Source organism: Aquarana catesbeiana, linkage group LG01 (assembly GCF_042186555.1).
Source record: "Aquarana catesbeiana isolate 2022-GZ linkage group LG01, ASM4218655v1, whole genome shotgun sequence".
In the NCBI taxonomy this organism is placed as follows: Eukaryota; Metazoa; Chordata; class Amphibia; order Anura; family Ranidae; genus Aquarana; species Aquarana catesbeiana.
In genome coordinates this window covers 160,920,454-160,942,421 of record NC_133324.1, presented here as the reverse complement: position 1 = coordinate 160,942,421, position 21,968 = coordinate 160,920,454, and the positions used below count along the sequence as shown (strand labels likewise).

Here is a 21,968-nt window from a genome sequence, read left to right as displayed (position 1 = left end):
GTATATTGCACTTCCAAACAGGGCTGTGCTGTGTTGTAGAGATGTATAAATCTCAGGGCTGGAGGACAGAAATTCAAATCCTTTGTCAAATAAAACTTTCCCTTTATCTGTTTTTATGGTTTTTTGGAGTTCAGCTTTAATATAACCTTTGTTATAATCATTACCTGTCCATATCTCTGTCAATAATATAAAATGTTAAATACATTTAGAAAACAAATTTTAAAAAAATCATATAGGTACCTTAGGCTCGATTCACACCTATGCATGTTGCTTTTGAGCGTTTTTGGAGGTTTTTTTGTCATGCTTGGCACGTTTTTGAGCAGCGTTTTTGTAGCGTTTTTGCGGCGTTTTTGCCGCGATTTGCATTTTGCGTTTTTTTTTTTCTTTTTTTTTTACAGTCTTAAAAAAAAATTACAAAAAAAAAAAATAAAAGAGAAAAAAAAAAAAAACGGCAAAAACGCACCAAAAACGCACCAAAAACGCTGCAAAAACGGTGCACTTGCGTTTTTGATGCTTGTCCATTGAAATCCATTACATGCAAAACGCTGCTTTTTGCATGAAAAAAAGTCCCCGACCCTTTCCAAAAACGCAGAGATACAAAAAAGCATTGATGTGAACATGTTCCATAGGAACCCATGTTAAAAAATTCCCATGCATTTCTGCAAAATGCAAAATGCATCAAAAAACGCGCTAGTGTGAATGGAGCCTAAGATGTAGCTGCATGGGCCAAAACCCTACGGTACATGTAAAACTGTTTACTCCTGGCCTTTTTAAAAAAAGTCTTCTGAGGCCTGGTTCACATCTATGCAAATTTTAATGCATTTTCAGTTTTGCAGAAACACACTACAGTCCATTTAACATGGTTTCCTATAGATGTAGTTCACATCTGTGCTTTTTTCTAGAAAGGGCCAGGGTTTTTTGTCTGGTTTTTAGTCCCATAGACTTCAAAGATTTAAAGATGGTTTAAAGATGTGTATTGAAAAACGCAAAATGCACCTGCAATATGCAAACTGCAACCTGCACAAGTGTGAATCAGGCCTTAAACAAGTAAACAGAAAAAAATGACTAACTATTGATTGTTGCAACTCCCTTTCTGTTGGCCTTCCATTGCACATGCTATCCTCCCTTCAGTCTATCATGAAGATTAGATCTAGACTCTTTACTAACTTTACTAAACGATTTCTGTCTACTGCCCCTCTCTGACAATCGTTCCACTAGCTTCTGCTAGCCCAATGAATACAATTCAAATTACTAACCACAACTCTCCTCTGAGCTACATCACCAACCTCATCTTAAAATATCACCCAAACCGTTCCCTCTACACCTTCCAAGACCTCCTGCTCTCTGGCTTCCTCATCATCCCTTCTCATGCTCAACTTCAGGACTTCTTTAGAGTCTCTTTTAACCTCTGGAACTCCCTACCCTAATCTGTCTGCCTATCTCCTTCTCTATTCACCTTTTAGCCATCCCTGAAAACATATCTCCTCATGGTAGCCTATCCCGCCTTTACCTAAAAACTGTGCTTGCACCTTCTCCATCAGCTTATCCCTCACAGTTATTACCCTTTGTACCACTTCCCCCTCCCATATAGATTGTAAGCTCTTACAAGCAGGGTCCTCCTAATCCTCTAGTATTGAATTGCATGTTTTTCAATAAAATACTTTTCAGCTTTTTCATACATTTATTCACTGCATCTCAGTGCTGCTAAACTGCTGCAGCCTCTTTGCAACCATCGTCTACGTGCATGTACTCTAGTGATGGCTGCATGGCACTTCTCAGGATTTCCTGATGGTAACAATAGTGGACTCTGCCTACATACAGTAATATGTGGTGGGGCAGCCACTTTAGTCTCTATTAATAGCCCTTGTGACAATGCACAAATGGATAGGATAGTGCATTGTTTACCTATTTAAGGAATGGCTAAAACAAGCACCTTCATGGCAAAAATATTGTCTTTTAAAATGGCATTAATGTGTTAAAGCTTATATGAGATTTTAGTGAATGAGTTTACACAACAATCAGAAATCATTCCACTGACAGTGATCTTGGTTATTGAATTTAAAGTAACAGTCCAAACAAAACTTTTGTGGACAGAGTGGGACAGGATTAGAACCTTTTGGGGCTTTTTATTACTGTCTGTGTTCCCACTACAGAGGATGTTCATGACTTCCAGAGTCAATCATGTTGATCACCAGGACATTAACCAAGTCAGTAATACAGACACTAATAAAAACCTAAAATAAGTTCTGACCTTTAGACATTTTATTCAAAACGAAGAAATAGGTTTTGGTTAGAGTTCATTAAATAAGAGCAGAAATGTTTGTTTAGTCTTGCAGACGTCAAATTGGCGCTTATTGGCAAGCTTCTGTGTGTTTGTATTCAATGATATTACTTTATTTATTATCTCTGTAATCTGTCAGCAATGTTTCAGATTAGCATATTGACTGTTTACTGTACATGCCACATCTTGGCATAATGTTGCATAGTTTACTTTACATATAATAAAGCTACAGAGGTTTGTCTAAAGCTCTAATTTGAATAACTGCTGGTCCCTGGCATATGTTTCCTGACCTATACTAAGAAAACATATATTTACTCTCTAAAAGTTCAACATATCATTTTCAACGGAAAGGTTTCTTGTTTTACTTAGTCACTATGATAAAACTTTTTTTTTTATATTTTGGATACAAAAACAATATAATATATATATATCTATATATATCTATATATAGATATATATAGATATATCTATATAGATCTATATAGATATATATCTATATAGATATAGATATATATCTATATAGATCTATATATATATATATATATATAGATATATATATATAGATATATATATATCTATATCTAGATATAGATAGATAGATATATATAGATATCTATATATATATTTATATAGATATATATAAATATATATATCTATATATATCTATATATATATATATAGATATATATAGATATATATCTATATATATATACTGTATCTCACAAAAGTGAGTACACCCCTACCATTTTTGTACATATTTTAATATATTTTATCATGTGACGTAACTGCAGAAATTACACTTTGCTACAATGTAAAGTAGTGAGTGTACAGCTTGTATAAGAGTGTAAATTTGCTGTCCCCTCAAAATAACTCAACACACAGCCATTAGTGTTTAAACCGATGGCAACAAAAGTGAGTACACCCCTACATTTTTAAAAAATTTTCTTTTTTTTGTGACTGCCTGGAGGGGGGGGCAGCGCCCATGCACCCCCTATGGACGGGCCGCTACTGGGTGATGGACTGACCAAGCATGTCTCCAGACCTGAACCCTATTGAGCATCTGTGGGGTATCCTCAAATGGAAGGTGGAGGAGATCGCTAACATCCACCAGCTCCGTGATGACGTCATGGAGGAGTGGAAGAGGACTCCAGTGGCAACCTGTAAAGCTCTGATGAACTCCATGCCCAAAAGGATTAAGGCAGTGCTGGAAAATAATGGTGGCCATACAAAATATTGACACTTTGGGCCCAATTTGGACATTTTCACTTAGGGGTGTACTCACTTTTCTTGCCAGCAGTTTAGACATTAATGGCTGTGTGTTGAGTTATTTTGAGGGGAAAGCAAATTTACACTGTTATACAAGCTGTACACTCACTACTTTACATTGTAGCAAAGTGTCATTTCTTCAGGCTTGTCACATGAAAAGATATAATAAAATATTTACAAAAATATGAGGGGTGTATTCACTTCTGTGAGATACTATATATATATATATATATATATATATATATATATATATATATATATATATATTGTATACAGTATATACACAGTATATATACTAATTTTAGCTGTATGACAAACAGAAGACAAGGAAAGGACAGTAAGTGTGGTGCTTACCCCTCTGGTGCACAGCGGGAAGGAAGAATTCCATGTCACCATCACCACTAGCAAAGTCATCATCCCTAAAGAGTTCAGCCACTTCAGGAAGAGACATACAAAACACACATATACATGTATATACATATAAGAAAAAGAAAAGGAGACAGACAGTATTTTTAACACCAAGATGAGCAAAATAAGAAGCTATATACTTTAAAAAGAAGGAAGCCACATAAGGAACAGACAACATTCAGATGATACAGCAATAACTACCACTACCCATCTGGAGTGAGGAATGTGTCCATCATGAAAACAGTTGGACCACAACCTGAATATGCTTCCTTTTTGCCTTGGTTATTACTGTTGTGATCTCACCATAAAAAAGGTGAAACCTTATACATAGAACATATTGTATATATTAGTGCTTCTAATAATTTTGTAGGTATGATCAGAGCCTGAAAACCCCATATCCACCTGAAAGCACACCCACTCTTGTGTGTATTATAGAGATTAGCAATTGCAGCACACATATCGTATACAGTATGAACACATAAAGACATACAGTATTTAATAAGCAGTCAGTCTGACATTCACCAAACATTCACTGCAGGTGGATCTTCTTGGTACGTGTGTTTTAAATGACTGATTCATCAACAGAGAATGTTTGGTTAAAGTTACATTCAGTGCTTTATAGATAAGCCCCCTAGAATCTATAACGACCAAAAGGGGTTATAAGACCCAATATAAGAAAAGTGTATATATGTATCAGCAACCGCCATGCACATTTATGGAAAGCTGGAATATGTTATACAAAGTTGTACAAAGCTCTGAAAAACTGAAAAAACATAAAAGAGTATACAACTACTGGTTTTCTTAATAATATCATGTACATACAAATATTAACCAAATTAATGAGTATAGAAGAATGAGTATAGGAGAACATTAATACACCACTTACTGTAAATGTAGTTTAATGTATATCAGACACAGCATTTCCATCATAGAAAGATTCCAAAATACAATTCTGAATAACATTAGGCTCAGTTCACAAACCCACCAGGATAAGGATTGTAATTTTTCAAACACAGTTATTTTAAGTTGTGTCCAATGAGGTTGGAAAATCAGTCACATGGCTAAACAAAATCCTTATCCCTGTGTTAAAACTTTGTAAATGGATTTTTAAATAAATATTGGATTGGATTTATTACAGCGGTATTAAACTCAAAACAAAAAATGTAAATGATTGCAGCTTACTAATCATTAGACATGGAGGCTGCATTCATTTTCTTTATTTTTTAGGCTTTTTTTCACCTGGTGATCTGGACAGTAACATACTTCCTATATTAGAGCGCCTCCATTCTGAATGATATCTGAGCACAGGGGGCACCTTTGGACAGCAGCATTGTCAGTCTGGGGGGGGAGGGAAGTGTTAGATGTACTAGCAGATTTAGATACAATAACAAATTAACAAAACAGAGAATGGTTTGATCAGATAGTTTCACAGGCTGGTAACAGCCTGTCTACATGAGACCAAAACCGGAAGTGACAAAATGCTTATCGATCTGGTTTCTTAGACCATAGAGATGATCAGGAATGTTCCGTCAGTCATCTCTATGGTAAGCTGGCAGAACAGGAAGGCAGGGGGGATAGGAACAGGACGGGGGACCCCCTTCCACCTCATGTAAAAGCAATTCAGCCTCTTTTTATCTGCTCAGATTGCTTTAAAATTTTTCTGCATCACCAGCTGAAAAAACAATACTGGGGTCATGACAGCTGCTGCAGCCATGGCCCTGTTATGATCTCTTCAATCAGAGGACGAACTGGTATGTCTTTTCGGGGAAAGGAAATTAGGAAAGTTTGTTCTGTTTAAAAACAACAGACTTACTGGCCTGGATCACAAGATGAAAATAGGGGAAATAACACCTAAAAAAGAAAATGAATGCAGCCACCACATCTAAGAATTGTTAATCCGCAATATAACAAATATTTGCTTTTGGGTTTAATACTGCTATAATGTGCTCAAGGGAGTCACTTATAGCGTTTGTGTCTATACTTAGTAAAGACTGTTAAACACATATAATGCATATTTTTCATTGTCAAGATATCTTGGGCTACTTACTCACATTGTCAATGTTGCCTTTACTTCCTTGTGACTTTAAAGTGATTGTAAAGGTTATTTTAAATTACCTTCTCTGTGCAATGGTTTTGCACAGAGCAGTCCCGATCCCTCTCTTCTCAGGACCCATACAGTGCTCCTGGCTCCTCCTCTTCCTAGTGTGTCATCATAGGAAGCCACTTCCTATTGTGGCAAACCTGCGGCCTCTATTCGAGCCATGCTGTCTGTGTCTGTAGACACAGACAGCGAGGCTCTGCCCCGCTCTCCCCCCACAGGCTGTGATTGTCAGTAGAAGTAGCCAATGGCCCCTGCTACTGTTTCTAAGCCAGTGAGAAGAGAGAGAGTACGGACACAGCACTGGATCAAGATCGGGCTCAAGTAAGTATTTATAGGTTGCTGGCGAGGGGAGATGCACACAGGTTTTTTACCTTAAAGCGGGGGTCCACCCACACCGCCAAAAAAAAAAAATATTAAAAGCCAGCAGCTACAAATACTGCAGCTGCTGACTTTTAATACATGGCCACTTACCTGTCCCAGGGTCCAGCGATGTCGGCAGGCGACGCGGAGAACCCGCTCGGTTCTCGGCATCTGCCGCCGCCATCCTAGGTGAGGGAGTCAGGAAGTGAAGCGTTGCGGCTTCACTTCCCGGTTCCCTACTGCGCATGCGTGAGTCGCGCTGCGCATCATAAGTGGTCCCCGCTCTCTCTTGGGAGCTGTGTGTTCCCAGCAGACAGCGCAGTGGGGACGGGAAGAGGCGTAGACTCCCATGGGAGTCTATGCCGGAAGTGGGTGCAAATAACTGTCTTAGACAGGTATCTGCACCCCCCTCCCCCCTGAAAGGTGCCAAATGTGACACCGGAGGGGGGGAGGGTTCCGAAAAGCGGAAGTTCCATTTTTGTGTGGAACTCTGCTTTAAGGTAAAAGAGCTTCTGCCTTTATAACCACTTTAACAAAAAATCAGGCTCCTCTGCATGCCCAGTAGATAGTCTTTATATACCTTTTTACACTATATCTGAATGGAAATCGAATGTTCTATTGGGGTGAAGGCCTATTTGTTGATTAGAAGAGGGAGTTAGGTTATAGAATTTCATATTTTGAGACATTTGATTGTAGAATATGTAGTAACTCATAGCAACCAATCTTTTTTCTGTGGGCAATGTTTTTACAAACTTTGTGGGAATTATCTTGATAAAAATGTACTTACAATTATTTACAAAAACCTCTACGTGTCTGCAGGCACCCCTGAAACCTGAAGTGTAAGTGCAAACCAGCTTCCTGGTCCCAGGCTCTGGTCCTGCACCCTCCAACCTCACGTGCGTTATAATTGATTATTAGGGCTACAATTATGCATCAATAATAAAATGCATGGGATTACAAAAAGTGGAGATATGGCCACCAATTAAGAAGCTGATTAGTATTTGCACACCAGATTTGCGGGATACAGTGGCATTTTACATGGTACATGTGGTATGAAAGATCCGGGAGGTTTCTTCTATTCATAAAATGAAAATCCCACACAGTTTAAGGTGTCTCTAAACCCAAAAACAAAAATGTATTATATTGCAGCTGTATTCTCCATCTGACTAATGTTGGGCAGAAATGTTTATGTCTGCCTCCTTGGTTTTACAATCGAAAGATGTTTAGTGGGATGGGGCCAACAGGGCCACCCATGTAGTAAGTTTTGGCAGGTTCATAAAGAACCAGCTGACATTTGGAGAGTGTATGGTCAGCTTAGAAAATTGAAGCTGTACTCCAGCCAACACTTTTTAAGCAATTACAGCAATAATTTTTTTTTCTTTTTGGGATAAGGGTTTTACATAAATGTAGTGGCGTAGCATGGGTTGTCAATGCCCAGGGCACGGAAAGTAATTTGCACCCCCTAACCCGTGGATTTTTAGCACTCCCTGAGTCCCTTCCACTAGTACAGTTATAAACCCCTTGTGGTACATTTACAGAGAGAGAGGAAGCGAGAGGAGAGACTCTCTATGGCACTACAAATCCCAACATAGCAGGCTTAGATTCCTCAGCTCAGCACACAGAGATATCCATCACTGGGTCACTACAGCCTGTCAGTCTTTCTACATTTCCTCACTCCCTGCCACACACCACCAGCACCATGCCCCACTCCCTCTCTACATCAGTGCCCTGACCCCCTCCTACTTTCAGCTGCTCCCTTCGGCCGCCTCCTCCTCCCTTTTCCCTCCCTCCCTCTTTCTGCCATCTGTCCTCCAGCACCAGCTGCCCCTCCATGTCTGTCCCTCTCACTAACAGACAGCTTGATAGGTTCCCTGGCCTAATCTCAGAGTTTCAGTCAGACTCAGTTCCCTTTGTGAGCAGGAGGCCACAGAATCTGGAGGAGGTGGGTGGAGCTGAGCACTAGGAAGAGGAGGAAGTTACATCCTCCTCCGCTCTGAATGTTGGGGTCTCTGCATTACATCACTGGTTGCTAGAAGCCAGGCGGTCCTAGCAACCAATATTTTGACAGCGGCAGTACTTGGGGCCCGGCCCCCTATAGGTGTATGGGCTGTCCCCCCTAATAGTGGCCCTGTTAGTATGCAGTTGGCTGGGGCATCAGACCCAGCATACACGGGGCGGTGCGGGACAAATTATTTGCAGCCCTCTAAATGTTGAACCCGGGGCAACCACATAAATGAATAAAAGCTGACCATTGTAAGCACCCCCTTTATTTGCTATGTCTCAACCCTCTACCTACCACTTTGCTGGATAGCTTGAAGGTCTGTAAGAAGAATTTGAAGAATAACAAACTTACTGAAAAGATCAACAAGTGAAAATAAAGGAAAAAATGCATAAGAAAAGAAAACTAATGCTGCCACCACATTTAATATTTCATAATCTGAAATAATTTAACTTTTTGCTTTTGGGTTTAGATACACTTTATTGTAGTCGAATCAGCAAACTGTGAAATCTGGGTTGCTGCAGGTTGCACATACTGTAGTTTTTACTGCTCATTCAATAAGCCTTTCTTGCTGATATTTTATTTTTTTCTTGGAAAAGGTCAATCAAAGCAGTACAAACTGAATGAATTTATACAGAGGAAAATCATTCGTACCTCCTCCTTCTGCATTCCATAAATCAACTCTAAACGATTTGGCCAGTTCAGGCACAGAGTTATCCGTGATGTTAACATAAATATATTTGTATCTTTCACCAGGCTGGAATTCCAAGGAATCTACTGTTTTCTAGAAGAAAAAAAAAAACATTACTTTATATCAGTTTTCGAGACTGACTGGTGATAACGACCATCTATGATCTTAAATCAGTCACCTGATAATCCTGGGGACTGGACGCTGTCAACGAAACTGTCCTATATTGAACTCTTATTGTTCCCAAGAGACCTTGTGCTCTGACTATCAGCAACTTTACTTGTCCTACTTCTTCCTTCACTTTAATTGTGGGTGCAGTCTTTGCTGGAGTAATCATACCATCACCTGGTTTTGGTGGAGGATCCAAAGAGAACTGAAGCAGCCCTGTAAGAACACATTAATACATAATCTCCTCTATATATTTGTGCAACTTCTTACAAATAATCATACACAAAATATTTAAGGTAAATAGAAAATGCAGATGGAAAGACTGCTAAAAATCTTTCAGTGTCATGACTGAATAAACCACAACGTTCCTCAAAAATGTTGTTATTACACAGAGATACAAAAACCATTCTTACAATTTCTGGTTTAAACCTTTCACTACCAAGAATGCATCACACATGTCATGGCTGTGCTCCTTTTAGGTAGCCAGTGATGTATGGTATACTGTATGTCATGGCAAAGTATTAATGTATTTTATAGAAGGTATTGTTTTATAAATAATTGCACACACATCAGGGGGCATATAAAATCATCAGTACTCTGTAGGTCCAGGGCTCTCAGTGAATATATGGTTCTAGGGATCCCTTGAAAACATTCAGTTCTGTAATGCGAATTTTAATTGTAGCAAATTTGATTCAACAAAGCCTTTGCGACCTGGCAAAGCAGAAGTTTATTATTCTCTTCTTTATTTGAGAGGGACTCTGGCATCCTGAAACCCTTCAAAGAGACCTTCACTAGCTATGACCTACGCAACCACCATATCTCCTACTATTGGCAATGCTCGAGCTAAACTCCTGCGCACAGACAAAGCTAAGAAGTTTCAGCTATGCGTAGACGACCTTCTTCTTCAAAACCAAGCCTATTCCATTTTGGACATCTATCTGCCCCTCAATATGGCCTTTACGAAAACTGTCTGACTCTCTTCAGCTTCCAACTGAGGTAAAGACATTCCAGACGAATAACTTTTTGAAAAACTCCTCAGCGGTTACAATAAGGTTATACATCTTGTGACCAACGAAATATTGAAAGAATCATAGTTTAAACTTCTCCACAGAGCCTATATTTATTTTCCTTCATCCAAAGAGAACCCTCGCCCAGCCTCTTGCTATGCGGTCTATCCAACCCTTCTCCTACTCACTGCCTCTGGTCGTGGTCATGCATTTCCAACTACTGGGAGCAGGTGTCCAACTTCATCTTCAGAATTAAGCAGTGCCGTATCCCTAAAGGCCCTCTCCTTATGCTGTTCAGCTATGGCACCCTGACAACTTGGACTACCCAGGCTCATACAGCAAGGCTCAACTGTAATAATTCCTGGATTTACATCTGTCTATTAGTTGCCCACAGATCCATCCAAAAAAAAAGGGACAGCACCCACAGGGCCTACCATTTCAGATGTCAAATGAGTTGAAAATGCTTTTATACTGTGAAAAGCTTCAAAGGGATCTGTTCCACTCCTTCTCTGGCCAATATTTCAATTCCAGATGGCAAGCTTTCATGGACCATACTCTGCCAAAATCAGAAGCGTCTGCCCTTTTGTTTTCTTTCCACTAAGTAGACCGGCCTCCCCAACTTTACTCCTATGCTGCAAGGCTAAACCCAGTTCTTTCCAGTTCCCCACCGCAGCTGTAGCCTCAATGACTTAGAGCTCCCAGGTCTGTGGTGTCATCCTATAGTTGTCTTTGGTTGTATTTTGTTATTTTGTTTCTCCTTGCTTCTAGCTTAATAAAATTCCCCTCGGGTTCGTTCCTACGCTTTTGGGCAGGGGATGACCCCCTGGGCTTTTTTCCATCCACGTTTCTCAATCTCCCTCTTAGGTATCTGTATTACAATCTCTTCCTAGACATGTATGGTACAATTGCTTAACTAATGGTATCCTTACTTGATGCATATATCTGTGATTTATTTTTGTGTGCTCAAACTTGCTTGTATTTTGTGAAACCTAATAAAATGTTTTGAAAAAAAAATAGGTTCAGCCATCTGAAGCACAAAATAGAGGAGAGGTGCCTGGCAACAAAAGGGTTGCCTCACAGGTCCTTTATTGAGAAGAGAAAAAAGGTGCGGTAATATAATTATGTACAGGTAAAGGTCACTACAGTGCAGTGTTCAAAGCTTATCACAGGGAGAATGTGACTCTTCCTTTTGTCCGCATTTCTTTCTCAACCCTCCTCAATGCCAAATCCTTACTTTCAGATTATTGTCAGTTAGAATACTGTGATATTATTTTTTTTTACAAAAAAACTTGACTTACCGTAAGGGTGATCACTTGCATTTATTGTTATATCTTCAGAATTCTTGGATGGATCTATACTGGCTCCACTGGTAGGAGTAGACCCAACTTTTCCATCCGCAGACACAGCATTTGTGAGGATAACTCGGAAATGTTCTGCAAGTTCTGGAATGTCATCATCTAGAACATGTAGATTTAAAACCTACAACAAACAAGATCCAAATAGCACTGGACATTTGGTTACAGTGTCACATAAAGAATGCTAATAATGAAATAATTTGTTGTAACACAATTACCACTTGGATGTATCCAGATTATTTTTTAAATTGCCCCTGTTCTTGAATCAGTGCTATACAAGTGTCAGCATCTTATCTAAAACTGGATTTTTATCAGTGGAGCCTGTAGGAGGAGAGAGCATAGTGATTATCTCATCAGTGTGCTGCTGCTCCTGTATCACCAGTCACTAGGACATGGGACTGGTCCTAAAGCAAAATATATTGTTTAGCAGGAGTGTAGTCTTCAGTGAGATCTTATGGGGTGTATGCTATCTAGCAGGGTGTCTAGAACAGAAGACTCTCCTGCAAGGTAGTGGGCAAGCCTGACTTTGCAGATAAAACAGTTCCCATATATAGATTTGAGTAGTGTACTTAGCTGTTTGCCTGGAGTTTAGCTTAACAAAAGTGAAAATGTTTATTTCCACCTTTAAGGCCCCTTTCACACTTATACGACTTGTCCCACGATTTTGTACTGCAAAATCATATGACAAGTCATTCTCCATGATTTTCAATGACTACCATTCATATTGGCACGACTTTAAGTCGTGCCGACATCAAAGTAGTCCCTGCACTACTTTGGTCCAACTTCCATACGATTTGTACTCCATAGACTTCAATGTTAAACCTTCAAGTAGCATGCAAATCATACCTGAATAATATAGACACAATTTCAGCACTACTTTGTAAGCACAAGCTGAGAATGGTTAATGCCAAAGTTGTGGCAAAGTCGTACAAAGTAGTACTTCTCCCAAATCGCAGCAAAATCGTGGCAAAATCACAGTAAAATCGCGTGACTTTGAAGTTGTATAAGTGTGAAAGGGGCCTTACACTTATATTCACAGGCTTTATTCTAGTGCTTTCACTGTCTAAGGCCCCTTTCACACTTATACAACTTCAAAGTCATGCGATTTTACCGCAATTTCGCGGCCGCTACTTTGCCGCGATTTTACTGCGATTTTGCCGCGATTTGGGAGCAGTACTACTTTGTACGACTTTGCCACAACTTTGGCATTAACCATTCTCAGCTTGTGCTTACAAAGTAGTGCTGAAATCGTGTCTATATTATTCAGGTACGATTTGCATGCTACTTGAGGGTTTAACATTGAGGTCTATGGAGTACAAATCGTATGGAAGTTGGATCAAAGTAGTGCTGAAATCGTGTCTATATTATTCAGGTACGATTTGCATGCTACTGAGGGTTTAACATTGAGGTCTATGGAGTACAAATCGTATGGAAGTTGGACCAAAGTAGTGCAGGGACTACTTTGAAGTCGGCATGACTTAAAGTCGTGCCAATATGAATGGTAGTCATTGAAAATCATGGAGAATGACTTGTCATACGATTTTGCAGTACAAAGTCTTGGGGGACAAGTCGTATAAGTGTGAAAGGGGCCTAACTGATATTTTTACAACAAAAAAGTCTTAAAAATTATATATTTTTTTTTGTTGTGTATTTCAGTAAAGAGTAGATAGAGGAAAGTACAGAAGGGACCAGTATAACTGAACTGTGCTTATGTAACCACCCTGCCATAAGCAGGAGTGTCTTGAAAAATTCAGTCTGCGTGGTGGTAGTTAATCAATGCCAATGTATACCAAATTATAGGCTGTTCTTGTTCAGTTTACCCTAAGTTCAGCCTGGCTGTCAGTTTTCTCTACTGTCGGGTATATGGCACAGTGGGCTTGGATTTAAAACATTCATATCCTTTTCCAGCCAACCACTAGGAGATCCTTTGCCAGTGGAGCATCATGGGAAAGGGAATATAAATTACCATATTTATTGGTGTATAACACGCACAGGCATATAACACGCACCCCAATTTTAGGCGGGAAGTTTAAGGAAAAAAACTTACATTTTTAAATAAAGAACTTCAAAGCAAAATTAGGGTCACAGCTCATCAATGCAGCCTGTTCAGTGCCCATCTGCAACCTATAAATTGACCAACAATGCAGCCTGTTCAGTGCCCATCTGCAGCCTCACCTTTCCCATCATTGCAGCTCTGCCAGTGTTGGATTATTCCTGCTGTCTTGGAGGGAAGAGGAGGAGTGAGTGCCGCTGAATTACATAGAGCCACGATCAACTGTGCACCCGTCACTCACAGCCACACCTACTGGCCCTGCTCATATGATAGGCAGAACAGTGGCACAATGCGGGGTCAGGAGGCGTGGCTGTGAGTGACGGAGCGCCGGGTACACAGGAGATCATGGCTCTATGTAATTCAGCGGCACTCGCTCCTCCTCTTCCCTCGGAGACAGCAGGGATCGGTGTACAACGCACACCCACGATTTTCCCCTGATTTTAAGGGGAAAAAGGTGTGTGTTATATGCCGATAAATACGGTATATATAAATGGTGAGCTTGTTCAAAATGTTGCAATTAATTTTTATCACCTGTACAAAACAATTCTTATAAAGCTTAAATACATAAATCAAATAAACGGTGTGACGAAATCCATAAATCCTCCATTCGTCCATAACGTGCCCACATCCAATGTAGTGATTCAAAGTCACAATCAAAAGCAGTCCAAATAGGAATAAAGAATCTGCTGTAAGTATACAAATAGTTATCTATGACCAATAACATCCACTCCTCTACTACTAAAAGTGCTGAAGTGATCCTTTGTGCGATGAGTGAATTGGCCGCTCACCTTTAAGATATGACCATAGGGTCAGACAGCGCCTTTTTTAAATGTCCCCAGTTTTTTTTATTTCCAACTGGCTCGATGTGTTCCATTAGGGATCCCTCTGCCGAGTTAGCCTAGATCCACTCACTTACAGTTTACTAAAATATATAGAAGAAAGTGTTCATAGTGCAATATTGATAAAGTATGAAGCCTTTTTAATCAAATAAAATGATACACTCACAATAAAACAGCATGTAAAACAAGAGAGATCTCAGCTGAATGCTTCCAGCTACCAGCTACCTTGAGGAAGTCACGTGACAAGTGACGCAACGCATCGGGCAGGGCCTGTGACATCACTTCAGGTGTCTCCAATACCCAAAGTCGGTAATGAGGCATTCAGCCAAGATCTATCTTGCTTTACATGCTGTTTTATTATGAGTGCACAGTTTTATCTGAGTAAAAAGGCTTCATACTTTAGCAATACTGCACTATGAGCTCTTTCTTCTATATATTTGAGTAAACTGGAAGTGAGTGGATCCAGGCTAAATAGGCAGAGAGATCCCTAGTGGAACACATCAAGCCAGTTGGAAATAAAAAACCTGGCGCTTTGTGACCTTATGGTCATATCTTAAAGGTGAGCGGCCAATTCACTCATTGGTGGCTGGTGGTGGATTTTTCTTAACACCAAGGATCACTTCAGCGCTTTTAGTAGTAGAGGAGTGGATGTCCTTGGTCATAGAGAACTATTTGTATACTTATGGCAGAATCCATATATCTATTTGGACTGCTTTTGATTGTCAGTCACTTTGAATCACTACATTGGATGTGGGCACGTTATGGACGAATAAAGGATTTATGGATTTTGTCACAACGTTTATTTGATTTACGTATGTATTTAAACTTTATGGGAATTGTTATGTACAGGTGATAAATATTAATTGCAATTCATATTCTGATTAACCACTTAAGGACCGGAAGGATTTGCCTCCTTAATGACTATCCCATTTTTTGCGTTACGGCACTTCACAACACACTTTTGGCAGCGTTCATAAAGCTTCTGGACACTGCCAGCAAAGGCCTCTTTAGGAATTGATCACTGAACCGGTGTCACACATTCTTGGATTGGCGCCACATCCGCAAAACGTGCGCCTTCCATGATGCTCTTCCATGGCGGGGAAACAGAAAGAAGTCAGTAGTGTCACGGGGAAGACGATGAACACCATTCTATCGATCGTCGGTTGGATTCCAGATCTAACTGGTAGCACAAGATCTCATACCCTGTGATGATAGTTTGCAGAAAGGATGGATCTTGGTCACACATGGTAATGAAATCTCCAGAGGTTTCAATCCGTTTTGCTTTCTGTTCATCTGTCAAGCTTGTGCGGCACAAACTGGAAACAGAACTTCCGCTTACCCAAATCTTCAAGGATGACTGTGTCCTTCCTAATGGCCAATTCCTCCGCCATCAATCATAGAGTCAGTTGCTGATTCGGTGCTAGCACTCGTTCTGCTCGTCGACAGCTGACCTGAACGTGGCTCATCCTCAGTCATTTCCTTGCCAGGCAAAATCGTTTGAACCAGTCATAAACACATTTTCTGCTCACGGCTTATGTCCCGTACACTTGCACCAACATCTCATATGTCTCCATCCCCGCTTTCCCAAATTTGTAGCAGAACTTGATGTTCACTCGTTGCTCCATTGCACTGTGACCCTACCTCTCACACTGGCTATGTTCCAACTGCCCGCATCGGTTTACCCCGATGGTCAGGAGTACTCCACGCTAGGTGGTGCTTCTCGACGTGTCTCTGGATAGCCATGTGCATGTGAGGTCAGCTAGACCATGTTACCGTTGAGATATTGGACTCTTCACCAAACTTTTTAGACACACCTCGTAAATCTATTCTCTATTCAAGAAAGTGACTGGCACCCAACTCTTTCCAAACCCTCAATAATCACCATGGATCCAGCTCTGAGGTGTAATGTCAGCCATCCTTGTCTCTGGGTGTACTCCACCTGCTCCTAGGGGTCAGGGGGCACTACACTAATAAAGAAATTCAGTGGTGCTATAAACATGTATTCTACATGTATTCTTCTCGTATTTTATGCATCCAGAAATGTATAAGCTAGTTATGAATTACAACCATGGATATAAAGAAGTTCTTAAAGTATAACTAACGGCAAAACTATTTTTTTTCGTTTTGGACACAGTGAAAAGGTATTGGAACACCTGTCAGGTTTTTATTGCTGAGTTCCCATTAGGGAGATTCACCTTCTTTAATTTTTCCCATTTATCATCAGAGTGGAAGTGAAAGAAAATCATAAATTTTGGATTGTCATCACAACGGGAATGGAGGGGACACTAGTTCTGGTGACCCTGGCGACAACAAGTGATCCTCTCACTTTGGAGGGATTTCCTCTCACTTCCTGTTTTTGCTGTGGGGCGGGATATAAAGGCAAAACTCCCTAATGTGACACAGATGGCAAAAAATAACTGACAGGGATTATAACCTTCCCTTACTACATCCAAAATGAAAAAACATTACAATTAGTCATTCACTCACCTTTGATCTCTGGGAGGGAAGAAATGTAATATTTCCACTTCTGTTAGTGAAATCTGCCACTGAGTCATTAGTGACACCAGGGTCGCTCTGAATGATGGTGTAGAAGAGATACACAGTATCCAGTGCTCCTCTGGTACGCTCCACAACACAGGAGATTGTAGAATCTTCCTCTGTTGACTGAAAAGAATATGTTCAGACATCATCTCATTTAACACCATTATAGTATCAGAGAATACATCTGTAGACATTTGTTTTTTCATGTTACTACATTCATAAGTGTGTGCAGCTTATTGCATTAGGGTGTGCACCCCAAAGCTCAAACACACACGTGTGTGTATGTATGTATGTATATATATATATATATATATATATATATATATATATATATATATACAGTAATATATACAGTATCTCACAAAAGTGAGTACACAGCTCACATTTTTGCAAATATTTTATTATATCTTTTCATGTGACAACACTGAAGAAATGACACTTTGCTACAATGTAAAGTAGTGAGTGTACAGCTTGTATAACAGTGTAAATTTGCTGTCCCCTCAAAATAACTCAACACACAGCCATTAATGTCTAAACCGCTGGCAACAAAAGTGTGTCCATTGACACAGACAGCAGGACTCACCCCTGCCCCCGTGTCCTTAAATTTTTTAAATTTTTACAATAACTTTTTATTATTTTTTTTTTTTTTTTACAGTTTTTTAGGAGACCCATTGGGGGGCTTTGGTGAAATATCAGGGATCTAAACAGACCCCCGATGTCTTAGTTTTGAGACAAAGAAAGGGACTGAGGACAGAGATTCCTCAGACCCTTTCTCTGCAGCCAAGCAGCAGCGGAAATCTGCGCAGCACAGGGTGATTAGGGTGTGCCCAAGCACATCTGGCACACCCTGTGCGCACATCTATGACTACATTATCATACTGTGTTATGGATTCATATATCACAAGCTGTGAAAAGCAATGGTAAGCAAGAAAAAACATCACCCAAAATCCCTCTGTTGATATTCTCAATAAACAGTTGCAAAACAGTCACAGCCTGGCTGTGTATAAAGCAGTAGAGGTATAGCTAAGACAAGCAGTCATACAGTACATTGTACACATCTTAAGAGGTTGTACAGAAGTTCCAAAAGACATGATACCCACATGTGCTGATGTGCTGGAAAGCCACCAGTTGGGCACTGTTGATATATAAACTGTATATATATATATATATATATATATATATATATATATATATATATATATATATATATATATATATATATATATATATATTTATACACTCACCTGCTTTATTAGGTACACCTGTTCAATTGCTTGGTAACACAAATTGCCAATTAGCCAATCACATGGCAGCAACTCAATGCATTTAGTCATCTAGATGTGGTGAAGATGACTTGCTGAAGTTCAAACCGAGCATCAGGATGGGGAAGAAAGGGGATTTAGGTGACTTTGAACGTGGCATGGTTGTTGGTACCAGATGGGCTGGTCTTAGTATTTCTGCTGATCTACTGGGATTTTCATGCACAACCATCTCTAGGGTTTACAGAGAATGGTCCGAAAAAGAGAAAATATCCAGTGAGCGGCAGTTGTGTGCCTTGTTGATGTCAGAGGTCAGTGGAGAGTGGGCAGACTGGTATGAGATAATAGAAAGGCAACGGTAACTCAAATAACCAGTAGTTACAACCAAGGTATGCAGATTACCATCTCTGAATGCACAACACATCAAACCTTGAAGCAGATGGGCTACAGCAGCAGAAGACCACACCAGCTGCCACTCCTGTCAGCTAAGAACAGGAAACTGAGGCTATAATTCACACAGGCTCACCAAAATTAGACAATAGAAGATTGGAAAAACGTTGCCTGGTCTGATGAGTCTCGATTTCAGCTGCGACATTCAGATGGTAGGGTCAGAATTTGGTGTAAACAACATCAAAGCATGGATCCATCCTGCCTTGTATCAACGGTCCAGGCTGATAGTGGCGGTGAAATGGTGTGGGCAATATTTTCTTGGAATACTCTGGGCCCTTTAGTACCAATTGAGCATATTTGAAATGCCACGACCTACCTGAGTATTGTTGCTGACCATGTCCATCCCTTTATGACTACAGTGTACCCATCTTCTGATGGCTCCTTCCAGCAGGATAATGCTCCATGTCACAAACCTCAAATCATCTCACCACTGGTCTCCTGAACAAGGCAATGAGATCACTGCAATGGCCTCCACAGTCACCAAATCTCAATCCAATAGAGTACCGGGAGATTTGCATCTTGGATGTACAACTGACAAATCTGCAGCAACTGCGTGATGCTAACATGTCAATATGTACCAAAATCTCTGATGAACGTTTCCAACACCTTGTTGAATATATGCCACGAAGAATTAAAGTGACACTAAAGGTAATTTTTTTTTTTTTAAATAACATACATGTCATACTTACCTCCACTGTGCAGCTCGTTTTGCACACAGTGGCCTCGATCCTGGTCTTCTGGGGTCCCTCGGCGGCTGTCTCCCCTAGCAGAGAACCCTGCAGAGAGAAAGCTCGTCCCTGTGGGACAAGTTCGAGGGTTCAGGTAAGTAAAACGGGGGGGCTGGGGGCCGGTCACTGACAGGTGTTTTTTCACCTTAACACTTACCTTTACAACCCCTTTAAGGCAGTTCTGAAGGCAAAAGGGGGCCCAACCTGGTACTAGCAAGGTGTTCTCTCTCTCTCTCTCTCTCTCTCTCTCTCTCTCTCTCTCTCTCTCTCTCTCTCTCTCTCTCTCTCTCTCTCTCTCTCTCTCTCTCTCTCTCTCTCTCTCTCTCTCTCTCTCTCTCTCTCTCTCTCTCTCTCTCTCTCTCTCTCTCTCTCTCTCTCTCTCTCTCTCTCTCTCTCTCTCTCTCTCTCTCTCTCTCTCTCTCTCTCTCTCCTCTCTCTCTCTCTCTCTCTCTCTCTCTCTCTCTCTCTCTCTCTTTATATATTTATTTATTTCTTTATCAACTGTACCATAAAAGCTAATGATACTAAAATGATTAATGCTCTGGATGCAATCAGACAACTCCAGGTGGATGTAAAAAATGCATATTAATTATTCATTAAAATCACTAAATGTTTTTTAAAATGCAACTACTGTAACTTCTGTATTGTAACTACTGTATCTTGTATTTAGCTACCTGCAATCCCTACAATGGAGTACTGAGACCACGGGTCCACATCCATTCCATGCAGAAGTATGGCGTGTGCTATAATAGACAGTGTGCAGTCCCATTCATTTTGGATGGACCATAAGGATGGGAAAAAGAAATTCTTGCAGTGTGTGTTTCGTAGATGCATTTGTCTGCCATTCAAAATCAATGTCACCATAGCCAAATACACTGTGCTTCCTGAGTTACCATATGCTATTGCGTGTGATGATGTGAATGGGCCCTAAAACCTAAAAAAGGGAAGGGCAGCACAAGAAGCCAGTTGCCTGGAGTTGAACTTTGACATCCTCAATCCTTGGTAAGATACGTATGCATATCACCCTGTAAGGCACAAATCAGCTTTCTTTCCTACCTGAGGAATACATGGTCCCGTAAAACCAAACAAACCATTGGCATTATCACTCTTCTGTATTCTAATGGTTGCTGTTGTGTTCTCCTCTGGAATCCTGGCTCCCCCATACACAGATACTAGTTTTAGTATATATAGCTCCTCTCCCTCTTCCACAGTGTCATTCCGTGCAGCTACAACAAATGACTTGTGTATTTCTCCTTGTCTATATTCCAAATAGCCGGATATAGGATGCAGGTCACTCTTGGCTGGGGTGGCATGTAGTTCACTGATCTCTGCTCGAGATAACCTTTGTTCATATAGGCGGACATCTTGCAGTAGGCCAGTGTATCTGCTGCTTCCATTCACTCCTGCACCAATACGTACAATCCCTGGACCTGATGGGGAGGACAAACATAACATAAACATACATTTCTATTACAGCTTTTCAAATCATAAGCCATAACAGCAACCACAAACAAGTATGTTTAAGATGCTATCTATCTACTTTCAGCTGCACTAACTAAACAATCAGAATACAAATGTGCGAACATTGAATGAAGCTCTTTTCTTAACAGCTGTCATGCCTATAATCAAGGCCGGATTTCCATTAAACAATTCTAGGCCAGTCCTATAACTCCCTTTCTATGACCACAACGTTCTGTAATATCTCCATTTCTAAAACCTAATATGAAATAAATGTATAGAACATTTTGGCATACAGAATATAAATTACAGGAGAAGGTTTATAGTTGAATGCTCAGAGTGGGATGGTATTAAATACAGTTTTCAGTTCATATAAAATCATTAAAGAGGCATACCTCCCTCTCCCCCCAAAGTAAACTATATACTCCCATGTATGTACCTGCCAGATGCATGCTGTGCAGGCCATGGGGAGTCGCACAAGCCATGACTCTTCTGACCAGCCCCTACTCTTTTCTGTGCTGTAGAGCTTGCAGCCATGGCTTTGTGACTGCCCACATAAAAGATATATAAATATTAATATAACTTTAATCAGGGCTTTTTTTCAGCGGGAATTTGCCACTTCGTTCCGCCACCTCCAGCACCCCTGTCCTCTCCAACCTGTCACTAAACACAGAAGGCAGTAAAGGAAGTTTTTGCACTACTCACTTCCTCTATTGCCTTCTGTATTTTATCACCAGGCACCCAGGGCATGTGCAGGGATGGGCATTTGCTGGTTGGTGCCCAAGGTCCCGGTGCAACAACTGCCCACATTTTTTTTTTTCGTTTATGTGGTGCATTGGGAGCTGGCTGCCCTAACCCTCGCCTGTCGGACCTTAGCAGCACAGAACCGAGTGAAGTGATCTGGATGTGTGCTACAGGTCTTGTAGGTGGAAACTGTATGGTCTTGAAAGAATAAAAACCCACTCACCTGCTGGTTGCCCTGCTGTAAAGCTGTTGTAAACAGTTTA

General features: G+C 40.4%; 1 protein-coding gene across 3 annotated transcripts in view; it reads right to left on the bottom strand.

Moving 5' to 3' along the window:
- ADGRV1 (adhesion G protein-coupled receptor V1) overlaps positions 1-21,968 on the bottom strand; it is a 774,317-nt gene that overhangs the window by 563,063 nt on the left and 189,286 nt on the right. For all 3 annotated transcript variants that reach the window (XM_073624499.1, XM_073624500.1, XM_073624501.1), the window contains 6 exons: positions 20,560-20,933; positions 17,013-17,189; positions 11,577-11,757; positions 9,285-9,487; positions 9,070-9,199; positions 3,902-3,982 (listed from right to left, as the gene is read on the bottom strand). In XM_073624499.1, the coding sequence (XP_073480600.1) occupies positions 3,902-3,982; positions 9,070-9,199; positions 9,285-9,487; positions 11,577-11,757; positions 17,013-17,189; positions 20,560-20,933 (1,146 nt within the window). The remainder of the gene's footprint in view (positions 1-3,901; positions 3,983-9,069; positions 9,200-9,284; positions 9,488-11,576; positions 11,758-17,012; positions 17,190-20,559; positions 20,934-21,968) is intronic.